This window comes from Lepisosteus platostomus, chromosome 10 (assembly GCF_059453375.1).
Source record: "Lepisosteus platostomus isolate fLepPlt1 chromosome 10, fLepPlt1.hap1, whole genome shotgun sequence".
Classification (NCBI taxonomy): Eukaryota; Metazoa; Chordata; class Actinopteri; order Semionotiformes; family Lepisosteidae; genus Lepisosteus; species Lepisosteus platostomus.
In genome coordinates this window covers 20,552,900-20,567,698 of record NC_142620.1, presented here as the reverse complement: position 1 = coordinate 20,567,698, position 14,799 = coordinate 20,552,900, and the positions used below count along the sequence as shown (strand labels likewise).

The window sequence follows — 14,799 nt, the reverse complement described above, 5'->3', positions numbered from 1 at the left end:
GTAATGTCCCTCTGCATCTTATTGATGAGACAATGGGAAAGATCTCATTTAGTAAATCCGGAACACATGATGCGGTTCCCCTCCTGTAATCTGGGGGGGATATTTTCACTGAGATGTCTGAAGTACCTGTCACAGGGGCAGACGCACAGACCGCAGCACTTCGACAGGTCTGTCAGGTTCTTTTCAGCTTGTCTCATGTCCTGGTTGATCTGGTCCATTCCCTCATCCACACGTTTCAGTTGTTCTGGAAAAACAACAGGTTACACTTGTTTTTTTTCTACACTTAACGGCTTCAAGTGCCTTTCTTTCCCACCCATAAACTTCATGAGGACCAACATACCAAGAGAGTAACTTTCACAGCACACAATGGGGACTTTTGTCTAAAGACTCATCCCAGAATGAACTTTCTCAAAGGTGGTCACCGTTTTAGCAAGACAGTTTTTGTGTGAAAATGTCAGCATAATTTTTATTGTAGTGGCTTCCATTAGCAAGAGGTGCTAGACTAGAAACAAAATCACTATAGGAGGCCCATTTTTTTCCACCAAAGAACAAACACATTTTCCTATTAAACAGAAATAAAGTAATACATTTACAACTTGTAGTACACTGAATTAAAAATCCTCCATTTTCCAACTATATTGACAGACATGTCTAAACAATTGAGCACAGATGTTCAATTGTGAACAGATGTTCACAACTTTTAGTAAACTTTCATTGTGAAACGATTGTCACTTATGGAGTAAAGGATGCATAATTTCAAAGCTTCATGGTTCCACACTGCATCATAATAAAGGTATTAATGGCAGAACTTTATAAATGTATGTCAGCCAGTTTTACAAAAAACACATGAAGACGACCTTGTATGTCTGATTGCTAAGAATAAGGAAATCCTTTCATCTTGTAGAGAGCATTAAATGTTGATCAATGATCCTAGAAAGCTATAAAAACAGATTACCTGGATTGCTGAACACAACCAGAAGCTTTCTGTCCAATCCACTGAGAATGTCAGATCTTATCAATTTGACTCTGGCTACATGCTGTTGTTTTAAGCAAATATTTGCAGACATCTAACGTACACAAGAACCTACTGAAATTGCAGGGAGTGAGCCCAGTTAGCAAGTATCGTTTCAAAATACATATAGGCATAATCCCTTTCTTACCTTGGCCTGCATCAAAAGCTTTCAAATAAAGCTACATTCACAAAGATTTGCATTGCTGCCCTTGTGCATGAGTCGGGAACATTTGTTCTTTATCCAGTGTAGCATGATAAGGGCTTCTTTCCATAAAGGCTGAGAGATGCATGTGCTATATCCTAGAGAAGTTCCATGTTTTCTGCAATATACCCCATATGGTGAAAAATGACACATATATCTAAAGTTATATATATCTACTGTTGCAGTCAAAATACACCAGTCATCACAATTTTTTGTACGGAACATCTTGCCACAAACCAGGATTTTCTGCCACTATCTGTTGCAACGTTAATTAACACCTCATCTTCCTTATGCAGATGAGAGAAAATCAGCACTGCAACCAATTCCTGCCTGCTAGCATCATTCAAGTAGTGGTGAGCCGAATCCATTATTGTCCTGCATCATGAATTGTGCATCATGCCTGCTTTCATGTTCACCACACAAATTCATCCATATTCTAACCTTTTCTTCCAATCCAGGGTCACAAGAGAGCCTCAGCCTATCCCAGCAAGCAATGGGCACAAGGCAGGATACACCCTGGATGCGACGCCGTTCCATCGCAGAGTAGACAGACACAAACGCAGACGAGCACAAACTCAAATGATGGCCAATTAACCTACTGGGATGTTTTTGGACTGTGGGAAGAAACTGGCGCACCTGGAGGAAACCCATGCAAACACAGAGAGAACATACAAACTCCACACAGAGAGCACCCTAGGTCCCAGGCTCCAGAGCTGCAACTGAACCACTATGCTCCACACAAATTCTCTAACTGGTAAATCTGTGGATGGATCCAACCAGATGAGAAAACCCGCTGGTTATGCATTCCCTACTGTTTCTGCAGGGCAATTCTATTGTCTCACTGAAGAACAATTTCCTTTTGGAAATGTGTTAAATGCTAAGAGGTACTTCCCATCAATGCCAGTGAATATGGAAAATGAATATTTACCAATAAATATAAAAGTGACGTATTTCCAAAAGCCATCATGTGCGAGATGAATGCAACACCTGTGTGGAAGACGTTTAGGGCACTGTTTCTCAACTCATGTCATGAAGGAACACTGCTTCGTCTGGTTTCTACCCCAGTTAAGTTCTTAAGCACAAGCTTGGTTTCAGTTTTCTCTGTGTGGCATACAGGATTTGTACCTGTACCGATTTCTGAGTGTCCTAATTGCCCTCAATCTTGTGTGCTGCCTGAACTGTAACCCAATGGGCTTACAAAAGGACAAAACCCTCACCTTGGGCTTGTCTGACACAATGTCATTCCCATCTCTCTCTGATCTTGCATTGAAGTAAAGGCTGTTCAGTCAGTATTAATAAAGGCGAACAAGATGTGCAGAGGCTATGTAACGTTCTGTATGCTGAAGTTGTTGGAAACAGTTATTTGAAGTCAAGTATTTTTCACACTCAAGACTAAAGAAATAAATTGTAAGTGTGATGTGTAAACAGGCAAGTTCAGTATTGATGGAACGGAAGTGGAAACAGTCACCAGCTTTAGGTTTTTGGGAATTCACATCTCTAAAGATCTAAGCTGGACTGTGAACACTGACTCTATCATGAAGAAGGCTCAGCAGCGCCTTTATTTCTTGAGGTGCCTCAAGCGATGGGGGATGCCAATACATGTGTTGGTGAACTTCTACCGCTGCACCATCGAGAGCGTCCTCACCAATGGGATCACCGTGTGGTATGGCAACACCTCTTCGGGAGAAAGAAAGGCACTGCAGAGAATGGTCAATATGGCCCAGAAGATCATCGGCTGCAGTCTCACCGAGATTAAACAGCTCTATGAGGACCGCTGCCGTGGTAGAATTCTGGCCATCACAGAGGACAGTCACCACCCCGGGCATGAGCTCTTCATCCCACTGCCGTCAGGCAAGAGATATAAGAGCATACGGACACTTACCACTAGATTCTTCAATAGCTTCTATCCACAAGCAGTGAGATTGGCGAACACATTTAGCCATCCCCCTCGGACCACACCTACACCATCACCATCTACCTCTTTATGATTTCTTATCTATTGCACATCTCCAGTCATTGTTTACATGTCTGTATTGTAGACAGTTTGAATGTAAACATGTTTACTTGCACATTGTCTACTGTTTGTTTGTATATTGTCTTGATGCACTGTTTGCACTTTGTTTTGTTTTTTACACTTGTTTTACAATCGAGAGACTTTCTGTAAGTATTTCTGATCCGGTTCCGGTCGAGAGGGAACGCTGGCGCATTTGGCTGCCGCTCCTCTCACCAGTTTTTCATTTCTATCTACTTATTTATGGTTTTTTTTTCCCTTTTTCTCCTCGATTACACTGATTTCTAATTTATCTATTTTCATCCGCTTCACGTTACAAATTCACAAATGCGACTTCCACTGCATTGTGAACTTACTCAACTGAAGACCTTCACCTCTTGCTACCGCCTTCTCTGGATTTCCTTCCCGTCTCGTTTCATCAATCATGTCTCTGAGGTACACTGCACTGCAACTTCTTCAACTAAAACAAAGCTACTTCCTGGTCAAAGACACATTCGATTACTGCCGTTTTACTGGGATTTTACGACCGACTCGCTACATCCATCGCAGCACAGGACGCCGTTCTCTACGTTCGTCTGCCTGCGGAGTCTCTATCCCTGCCTTTCGCCGCACGTCTGTAAGTCCATCACGTACCGGCGCCGATCTAAAAAATCTCCTCTCACTACCACACCTGGACCGCACTCCGCTTCCCCCCGCATCCCCGAGACTGGCCAGATCAGCGCTACTCAACACCCGCTCCGTTAACAGCAAGGCTCTTCTTTTATGTGACATTATCAAAGAAAAACAACTGGACCTTCTGTGCTTAACCGAAACATGGCACAAACAAAACGATGGACTCCTGTTCAACCAACTAGTTCCTCCTGGATATGGTTTCTTTGACCTTCCGCGTCTTTCAGGCAGAGGCGGGGGCATCATTGTTATTTACAACCTTTTTTACAGTCTAAGTCCTATAGCTATACCTCCTCCCTCTTCTTTTGAGTGTCTTGTTTTAAATGTTTCTATCCCCCAATCTACTATTATTGCCACAGTTTACAGACCACCCAAACCCAGTGGAGTCTTCTTAGGTGAGTTTGCTGATTTTCTCTCATTCTTATCCCTTACATTTAAAAGGATCCTTATTCTAGGGGACTTTAATATACACATTGATTCAACTTCCTCCAGTCTGGCTAAAGACTTCCTTTCTCTTTTGGGATGCTTTGACCTTGCTCAGTTTGTTTGTACCCCTACACATAACAAAGGACACACCTTAGATCTAATTATTGCAAATGACTCCTTTATCTCCCACTGCTCCCCCCTTGATCTAGGCCTCTCTGACCACTTAGCCATTCTCTTCAATCTGGAATTACCTGTTTCTAACACTTCCCCCTCACGCTCTGTAAATTTCCGCAACTGGCGATCAATTGATCACCCAAGGTTTGCAAATTCTGTTCTGTCCTCCTTATCCTGTTTCTCTTCCTCTGACCCTCTAGAGGACAAAATACAGTTACTTGACAATGCTCTTTTATCTACCCTCGACACCTTTGCTCCTTTAAAAACTCGAACCATCTCCTTCTCTCGCCCTGCCCCCTGGTACAATGACCATCTGCGTTTCATGAAGGCAGCCTCTCGCAAACTTGAGCGTAGGTGGCGTCTTTCCGGCCTAAATGTACATTATCAGGCCTGGAGAGATTACTTATCTGATTATAAGGTTACTATAGAGTCTGCTAGATCCACCTACTTCTCTCACATCATTGAAAATCACCAAAACAATCCCAGACATCTTTTCTCCACCATCAACAGACTGCTCAAGCCAAACTGCCCCACCACATTACCTGCCTCATCACAACTTTGCAACACATTCTTAGATTTCTTTAGTTCTAAGATTGACAACATCCGGCATCACATTCTCTCCACTACGGATATAATTTCCACACCTCCTCCCTACTCATCCAACTTCTCTGGTTCCCGTCTCTCCAGCTTCTCTCTTCTTGACTCAGCATCCCTAAACAAACTAGTTACGCGCATGAAACCCACCACATCTATTTTAGATCCCATACCCACCACTTTATTCCAGTCCTGTTTCTCTTCTCTCTGTCCCATTGTCCTCAATATAATACATGAATCCTTGAGCACCGGCATTGTACCAACGGTCCTCAAAACTGCTGCTATTACCCCAGTGCCAAAGAAGCCTAACATGGCTCTCGACAATCTTAACAACTTTCGCCCCATCTCCAACTTACCCTTTCTCTCTAAAATTCTAGAACGTGCTGTCACACTTCAGTTATATAACCACCTCATGACAAACAACCTTTTCGAACCCCTCCAATCTGGCTTCCGTCAACTTCACAGCACAGAAACCGCCCTAGTCAAAGTCACCAACGATCTCCTAATAGCTTCTGATTCTGGTTCTCTTTCCATACTCATCCTTCTTGATCTCAGTGCTGCCTTTGACACTGTTGACCATAACATCTTGCTTTCTCGTCTCGAGACTGTGTTTGGAGTCTCTGACACTGCCCTCAAATGGTTTAAGTCTTACCTCACTGATCGCTGTCACTTTGTCTCTCTCAATGGGTACAGGTCTGAAATTGGTCTTGTCAAGTCTGGTGTCCCTCAGGGCTCAATACTGGGCCCCTTGCTCTTCAGCATTTACATGTTCCCACTTGGTCAGCTTTTAAGATCACATGGCCTCAGCTTTCATTTTTACGCTGACGATACTCAAATATACATCCATACCAAACCCGACACTGATGTGGCTGTCTCTATTCTATCTAATTGCATCTCTGACATAAAAATTTGGATGACTCAAAACTTCCTTCATCTTAACTGTGACAAGACTGAAGTCATGCTTATTGGTACCCCCCATCAACTTCGTAAAGCCAGTCCTGTAACCCTGTCTGTAGATGGCTCTGTACTTGAGCTCCAATCAAAATTGAAAAACCTTGGGGTTATATTCGATTCTGGCTTAACATTCGACCCACATGTACAGCATACTGTCAAAACATCTTTTTTTCACCTTAGAAATATCGCAAGACTACGCCCTATGCTATCATTAACTGTGGCTGAAAAGCTGATCAACATATTTGTATTCTCTCGAATTGACTACTGCAATGCTCTGCTCCCTGGGGTATCTAAATCTACTCTGAACAAGCTGCAGTATGTCCAAAATTCAGCAGCCAGAATCCTGACCAGATCTAGTGCAAGTGTTCACATTACTCCTATCCTGGAGTCCTTGCACTGGCTTCCGGTCAAATTCCGCGTAGACTTTAAAATCCTCATGCTCACCTACAAGGCTTTACATGGCTTGGCACCTCAATACCTGTCTGAACTTTTATCGCCCTACTCCCCACCTCGCAACCTCCGCTCTTCAAATTCTGCCCTCCTTACTGTCCCCCAAGCCCGTCTACATTGTATGGGCGACAGGGCCTTCTCCTGCTATGCCCCCAAGCTCTGGAACTCCTTGCCCAAGGATATTAGAGAGACACCTTCTCTAAACTCCTTCAAATCCAGACTCAAAACCCTCCTTTTCAGAAAAGCCTTTACTTAACTGGTTCCATTCTTCACCCCTCTGCTCTTCTTAATACCATCTTCCACGGTCTCCTCTATTGTTATTGTTGTATTGTTGTAATTATAATTGTGTCCTGTCTTGTGAAATTGTCTTATTTATTGTTGTAGTCTTCTTATTTATTGTTATTGTCATCCTGTAAAGCGCTTTGAGAAGCCACCTTTAAAGGCGCTATATAAAATAAAGTTTATTATTATTATTATTATTATAAGTAAGAATTCCATTGTACCAGTACCGTTTACATATGGCAATAAAGTTCAAGTTCAAGCAGACCAATTTAAGTCATCATTACCACTGGCAAGTTAGAGCTCAGATGGACTGAAAATTATGGGGACCACTTATCCAGGAAATGGAATACATAAGAACTGAATGTCATGGAAACATCCCACAAGTCAGTGATCACATGTGTGAACATACCAAGACAACTTCCCCAAGACCTTGGATAGAGGGGTTACAGAACAGTGGGGGTGCAACTTGTCCCACACTCTAGACCATTTGCTTCCAAGAGCCAAGAGAGCCTTTTCATACACAGGGCACAGGTTCTTCTATGTAGAAGCTGCTAAGAGTATTAGGATTAAAGATATTTTTATTGCTAGTGTGTATTTGGACATTTTAGATGATTCTGACATTTTGTGAGGTGAGGACCTGTGCATCACTTAGCTAACAAACCATATAACAAAGCAATATGATTCAAGGAGAATCACAGAACAATGACATTTTCAAAAGAAGAATAAATATTTTTTATTATGTGATCTTTTATTTTTTTCTTAATAGTGTACAGTGCAGTACTAAATAACTCAAAACAGACACTAAAAACATTTTCTGGCATGTTGCAAGAGAACACATTTTGAATGGAAAATGATGGTTGCTTCACTAGCAACTGCTCTGCAGAAAGAACTGTGCAGCATGATAGAAACTGTCTATCTGAACAACTATTAAGGCCTGCAGCTATCATTAAAGGACTACTCCCTTCTGAACACTTTACAAAAAGCTTTCTTTTATCTCAGTACTTTCATTAAAAAGCATTAAACCTTTTGTGGTGTTTGTTTCTGTTAAATATTAATAGAAATCACACAACACAATCAGTGTTTAACATTTTATGTAAACCTGTGTGTTATTCCAGACTTTTTGAGGAGATGTGTTAGAATCTTTAGCTGAGAGTTGAAGACAAGTTATTAAAAACAAATACACTCCTAGCCTACAAAAAACTCACCCCCCTGCTCGTCCAGCATTGTTATAGTTTTCACACCCGTCTCTTGGCTCTGCAAATAAAGGGAGATTCACATTACCTTAGTCCATGGAAGGCTGGTGCAACACATTCCTTTTACACTTTACACATAAAAGAAGGAACCAGATGACAAGAGTACTGTAGCTCTTTCTATGTGTGTTTTCACATTCAAGTCCAAAACACTCTGAGGTCCACTTATGTTAATATTAATTTTATGCCTAACTGTATGTTTGTCAGTGCTTTGACAATAAAGAATATACATACAGTGGTTATAAAGACCTTTTAAAGCCTTCAGGGACAAACTTCACATCATGTCTAGTGTGTCATTTATGCCTACACTGTAGATTTCACTGTCTTATTTGCTATTCCTGAGGTTGTGCACCAGCACACAGACAACTGAGCAAGGCATGGAGAACACAACACAAGGTGTGCAGAGTTTTCATGGGAAATGTTTCTCATTCAATATATGGTTCAGGAAAATTAAAATTAGTGATTTGTTCAGCAAAACGGAATAATGTTCTAATAATGTTCTTTGAGCAAAGAAAATGCATGGCAGATATTTTCTAATCTGTCCACTAGTTAGAAATTCTAATGCAAAACAACCTAGACAGAACACACACCACAGACCACAGGGAAAATGACACAATGCAGACATGAAATAGCGAGGGTAAAGTGGGCAAAAGATACTAACATGCCCTGTAAATTTGTGTCTTAAATTAGTTATCTTAAACACTTGCTACACAAACTCTTCTTACAAGAGAAAAAAAGTGTTTTTCCTGCATCACAATAAAGCAGTTTTTTTAGCATTTGTATCATGTAACTTTAAGAGCTGCAGTTAAGCAGGTGACAGATGGCAAATGACCACTACAAAATCATTACAATAAATGCTGTATAAAACTATAGTGTTACACTTTATTTATATATACACAGTATATTTAAGTGTAACAGATGTTTTACCTTGTATTCCATTGACTGCTGTTTGTCTTTTTAGTATGCAAATGGAAAGCTTTAAAAAGACTACATTTTCAAAGGCTGCTTTGTGAAAGATGTTTTACCAAAGGATTTAGAATACTTTGCACTTGAGCCTGGCAGTTGATAATTTCTGATCAGATGTAATTTCTGATACATTTTCACAACGTTTAAACATTTTATAGACATCTCGAGGAGAAAGGGGCATGGTATAAAAAATAGCATTCTTTATATATTTTTTTAAAGAAACAGCTGAATGAAATCAGTGTAGCTACTAGCAACCTACAAATACTAGGTGTAACAGTGTGGCGCAGTGGTTAGGGATCTGAACTTAAAACTGTAAGCTTGTGGGTTCAAATTCCAATTAAGACAGAACTGTTCTACCCTAGAGGAAGATACTTCACCCAAAATCATTCCAGTAAAATACCCAGCTGTATAAATGGATGCATGTAAGTTGGATTTGTTAAAAGTGCCAGCCAACTTAGCAAAATAATCATAGCAACCAAAGAACCTACATAGGTCAAAATAGTTTGTTTGTAACCTCCTATATGTCTTTATACCAGGTCAAGACACTGTCTGCAACTTCTAATCAGCAAAGGCTCTGGTTAGCTGAACAGGAAAAAAAATCATGTTACAAAACCACTGGTGCGTGTGGTTCTGTTAAACACTTCTTTAAACTGTGTAGATCATAAAAGCATCAAAACGCTTGTTCCTCATTTGCACTACAGAAGACTGACAGTTTTCTTTTAATAAGACACAATATGCTTTATATTAATTTGTGAAAAAAAAGACAGGTTCTATAATGTCCTGATGTCTGTATGATTCAGATCTCTGAAATTTCAAGGCCTGAATGTACAAAATACTGAAAAGGAGAAGCTCTGTACCACTGTGAACAAATGACACCACACATTTGGGAAGAAGATTTAAATAAACCAATGTAATTTGTCACGGCAGCTTTACGCCACTTTTTCAACCCATCTAAGAATAATCTAGAGACCACAACAATAGCAACAGTGTAAAAACTGAAAAAAGAAATACAGGCTTACCTCCTCTGCCAGCTGTAGCATCCTCCTGGTGCTTTCCAGTGACTGAAAAAGAAAATCCATAAGTTCTATAGCTGGGAAGCTATGAACAGCTATATGGTATACAATACACAATTGTGTTAATTAATTTGTAGTTTCTTTTTAATTGATTCTTCAAGGGCTGTTTTTCAAATCACACAAGGTTTATGATGCTGAAAAGTGAAGGTGAAGGTGTCATTATTCCACTTTCAGGAAGAACCCTGATTAACAGTGACTCAGATTTCACAGTACACTCAGGGTGCTTGTTTGCAAGTTGCACTGAATACAAACACCCTGGAACAGGTACACCGACAACTGAGGACAAAAACACAGAGGAACAATAAAAACTGCAGTATAAAAGCATATGGATACTGAAAACACAGTAACATTATTTCCTCTTGTAAACCAAAGTTAACCAGCTGGAGAATTTTATTTGCAATTGTAAACGAATAAGGCCAAACGCCATTTATTTCAAGCCTAAGTGATGTGTTAGGCTCATCTGAACCATAGGAATAGGCTGCTGCTACTTTCCCTCTGTATTAATGAAGTGTTTCATGGAGAAACAAACACAGTTTGAGGAGGGAAAAGTCCCCACTTAGGGAAAGACTTTTGGCACTTTGGCCCACTGAGATGAACTTTCCAGGTGGTGTACAACTAACTCCTGCAAGCTTGTTGTGTTACTAGCGAGAGCAGGGTCTTTCCTCCATGCAATGCTGTTGCAGCTAGGGGGCTTGACATGAACAAATTAGCAGATGGCACACAATTGTGATTACCTGCTCTTCACACTCCTCCTGCGCTAGCATGAAGGCTGAAGCACCATACCAAGATGATGACTCCAAAATTCAGGACGGGGGTATAGAAAAATGGGACCACACCCATGAGACCCATTAAGTAGGCAATCTTTTAAGGGGATTCCGACTTAAGAGGTAGTCAATTCCACAAAATGGTAGCCCTGCAACACTGGCTTCTCAGACAAGCACTGACACCAAATATCTGTACCTGCAGCCACAGTTCCTCTCATCCTGAACACTACTGCACCAGCTGAATCAGTGACACCACAGTGGAATGTCATACTGGAATCCAGTCAATCCAGGCAGTGTTGCTGTTACCGTCTGCTTGTCTCATTCTCATTAAGAGTGAATAATGGCTTAGCATGACCTTTCAAACACTGAGCCTGACTCAAACCTGTAATTCAGATATTAAACTCTGGGGAACACCACTATTGCAGGCAATGTATTTTATGAATTTGAGGAAGTAAAATTATTGAACCAAAGAAATGTTTTCCCCCACTTCAGCTGCAACTAGATGAAGAAAATATTCAAAATGGAAATACCAATGACTTTTGTATACACTTCTCTAATTTAGCATGGGTTGTTTTTTGTATTGAAAAATCTAGACGAATGAGGGAAAGATCTGCTCTTCTTTTGTTCCCTCATAAACAATAAAAAAGTTGTCTACAACCATCCTAGCTAGTAACACCAAGTTCTGTTGCAATCTGCAAAACTAAATTGCAAAACAGAAGGCGTGAACAAACTAAACTGAAAATGAGTTACTTTATGCTAGTGTGCAGTTATGCATCAAGGACAGAGCTGTGCAGAAGTACCAGTCTAATGGCTGTTTTTATTAAACAAAACCAACAATGAGGTTCAAAACAAAAAGAGCCATGAGCCCATTTCCTTTGACTTCCCAGCCTAGTAACTTTTATTGTATAGTACAAAAAACATTGAGTAATTCATTACCATACAACAGTACAAAAAAAACTTTTGGTTGATATCTGTTGTCCAAATAACACCTCTCAAAGTCTTGTTTTTCAGGATATTTTGAAACACATGGGTAGACAACATAGGCATGTGTCTACTGGAAGATATACAGGAGGTCTTGTATATAATGATGACATCATTAAAACAAATTTAATAGAATATTTTAAAAAGGGACAGAATCTCAAGAGTCCTGCCAGCCACACACTCTCTGCTGAGGCTGTGCGGGGTGCAGAGGCACAGAGGCAGGCCTACCTCGTCAGTCACTTGGTTGGCCCGCATGGTTATATCCTCCACTGACATTTCCGCCATGCTGCTGGAGTTCTGGGGCGCTCTGCTGATACCCACCAGCTGTGCACTCTGTGGTCTGTGGAGAGAGAAAGCAGGATCTAGGTGTTACTATGCAAGACAGGTAAGAAACGAGGCTGGAAGCCGGAGGCCCCTGAGTGACTCGACCAGGAAAGACACTCGCCCAAACTCAACAGGAGCTCTAGGATGCAGTGGCCCAGGTTCGAGTTTGTTCACGATGCTTATGGCTTTCAAACATTTTCTTTTAATTCTACGAGTTTGGAAGCCGCATTAGCCTCATGTTGCTAACCTATTAGCGTGATGAGAGTAAAAAAAATACAGCTCCTGCAATATATAACTTTATCATTACTTCCGACTTGAAATTCTACACATTTTTCCAAGCTTGAACTGCATTTTTTAAAATGCCTTGCGCACTAAGCCTATGTATTACAGTTAAGGTATTTTTTTTTACCATCTGTGATCACACTTTCAGCTTGCTGCCCATGAATATTTATGTACTGTGTGGTAATTTCACAGCTGCCATTACATCTGCTAAAGCAGCAGGCTTTCATCTGCATTTTCTGCTGCTGCACTTCACACTCTGGATCACAGATCCTATCATTCTTAGCATTCTCTGCTGCCCATGGCAAATGCATTTGGGATGAGATGGCTAGTTCTGGAATACTTTATTTTTTTCCTGTGGTCACTTCAAAGACTAACTTGAGTACAACTACAGTCTGAATTCAATAATCAATTAACAATCATACAATCCCAGAAAAGCAGAACCCTCCTGCTTGAATTAAATAGCCAATACTCTGTCTCCTTTCAAGAACCAGCTGGGTGAGATCCTGGGAGTAGCAATTAGCTACTACCATACAGGACAGATAGGCTGAATAGCCTTCTCCCATTTCTGAGCTCAGTCCTTTCCACCCCATTACCTTAAACCCCTAAGCTGTTCATTGACACAACTAGATGCTTCAGTGTCAGGATTTTTTTACCTGAAGTTTAGTGAATTAATGTCCACTCCTGGAATATAAACATGTGATGCTACCACAAAGCAAACTGCAAAGGTGACAAATATTTAGAAAAGCCACAGATATCCTAGTACAAGGTGAATTGTTATGCTATAGTCAGGCCATGCAAAACCTTCGAGTCAAGTGATGTACTTTGTTAAATTAGCCCTCTGACCAGTGATACACAGTTTACACCCTCTTTAGCCAGCTATTTGTACTCCACACTACAGTTATCATTCAATTCTCCTGATCACCGTTCAGTAATCCATAAAAATACCTTGCACAATTTAGGTTTTTATACTTACCTTTGCAAGGTTACTGAATAATACGTTGACTTAAGGAGGCTTAAAAAGAATGATTCCACCCATGGTATTTAGGGCCCTGGTGTCACAATCCACAGCATACTGTGTTGATAACTTTGTGATCTAGCACCAGGAATTTCCCTCTGTTCAAACCAATGAACAGAAGAAACAAAATGACAGATTGGGGCAATTGAGGGGGGACCCTGGCAACAGTGTGATGCAATACTTCATTTATTTTTAAAACCTTGCTTCCTGTGTCCCTTCATCTAAATCTCATTATCCTATTGCAGCCCCTGTTCCATAGACGTAAAGACATCAAGGGAAATTGCATTTCTCTGGTGCAATATTGATGCATTCGAGAAGACGTGACAAAAAAAGAGTGAAGAATTCTGTATTAATGCACATTAGCCCAAAACAGAACAGAAACCGAGAGGCAGAGCTCAGTTATCATTTAGCTAAAAGCTGAAAACTGCAATTAAAGAGAGATTTAGATCTAGCAAGGTTAAGACACTGAACTCTGCCTTCCTCTGTAGCATGAGCCATCTTTTCCCTTTCCTCCTTTGTCCCCGACCCTCTTGATCACCCTTCTGCCCCAGGCCTGAAGTGAAATTGCAAGGCATCAGTCCTGCAGTCATACACACAAAGCCATTTTGACCACTGACCAGCTTACTTTCCTTTGCAAAGGACAGTGCGAACAGGCAGTGTCTTTTCATTTGCAGCCACATTTGCAATGGAGACTTTATCCCCTTCAAACTAATGTCATGTTACACTTTGTTGGCCATACTTGCAACATCTTGTCTCTCTGTTTCCCCACCAAGAAGAAGGTTTATAACTTTCCTTGGACTCACTGTACTTCTAAGGAAGCCCAATTCAGATTACCACATCCTCTTTTTTTAGATACTATCTTCACTTACACAGGACTAGAAGAGATCACTCGTATCCTTTAAATGTTCATGTGTGCTTTATCCGGGATGCTGAAGGATCCAGAAAACTGTTTAATATTTTAATGACTCAAAAAAAGCATTTGATCAACACCCTTATGTTAACAATCTGCATTAAAGCCCTTGCACAAAATGGCTGATGGGTTTTCAAATATCTTGAAGAATATACTTTAGAATTTTTAATTGGTAACTTTTAAGTCTTCATATTTATAGGTTTTTTTCAGTTTAACTTCACATTGCATTCTATTCAGGCCTGGAAAAGTCTGTCTAAGCTCTAAGGTTTTTCTATAACATCTTTTTTTATGATAAGATACCCAACCCAGGGCACTGAATACCTTTATCCCTGAAGATCTACACTGCCCTTAATTCTTGGACATCCTATTGGTTTCAACATAATGGCTAGATTTTCTCGGACTGATCTGCCATGCACTTCATAGATATGGTCAAAGTTCTTGCATGTCAATTCCTACATGA

The 14,799-nt window shown here is 40.6% G+C and overlaps 1 protein-coding gene across 2 annotated transcripts in view; it reads right to left on the bottom strand.

Moving 5' to 3' along the window:
* The window catches only part of LOC148653559 (synaptosomal-associated protein 23-like), a 28,274-nt gene that overhangs the window by 8,377 nt on the left and 5,098 nt on the right, over positions 1 to 14,799 (bottom strand). For both annotated transcript variants that reach the window (XM_088648732.1, XM_088648731.1), the window contains exons 2-5: positions 12,037 to 12,148; positions 10,010 to 10,051; positions 7,980 to 8,028; positions 127 to 244 (exon numbers count right to left, since the gene is read on the bottom strand). In XM_088648732.1, the coding sequence (XP_088504858.1) occupies positions 127 to 244; positions 7,980 to 8,028; positions 10,010 to 10,051; positions 12,037 to 12,093 (266 nt within the window). In that variant the 5' untranslated portion in view covers positions 12,094 to 12,148. The remainder of the gene's footprint in view (positions 1 to 126; positions 245 to 7,979; positions 8,029 to 10,009; positions 10,052 to 12,036; positions 12,149 to 14,799) is intronic.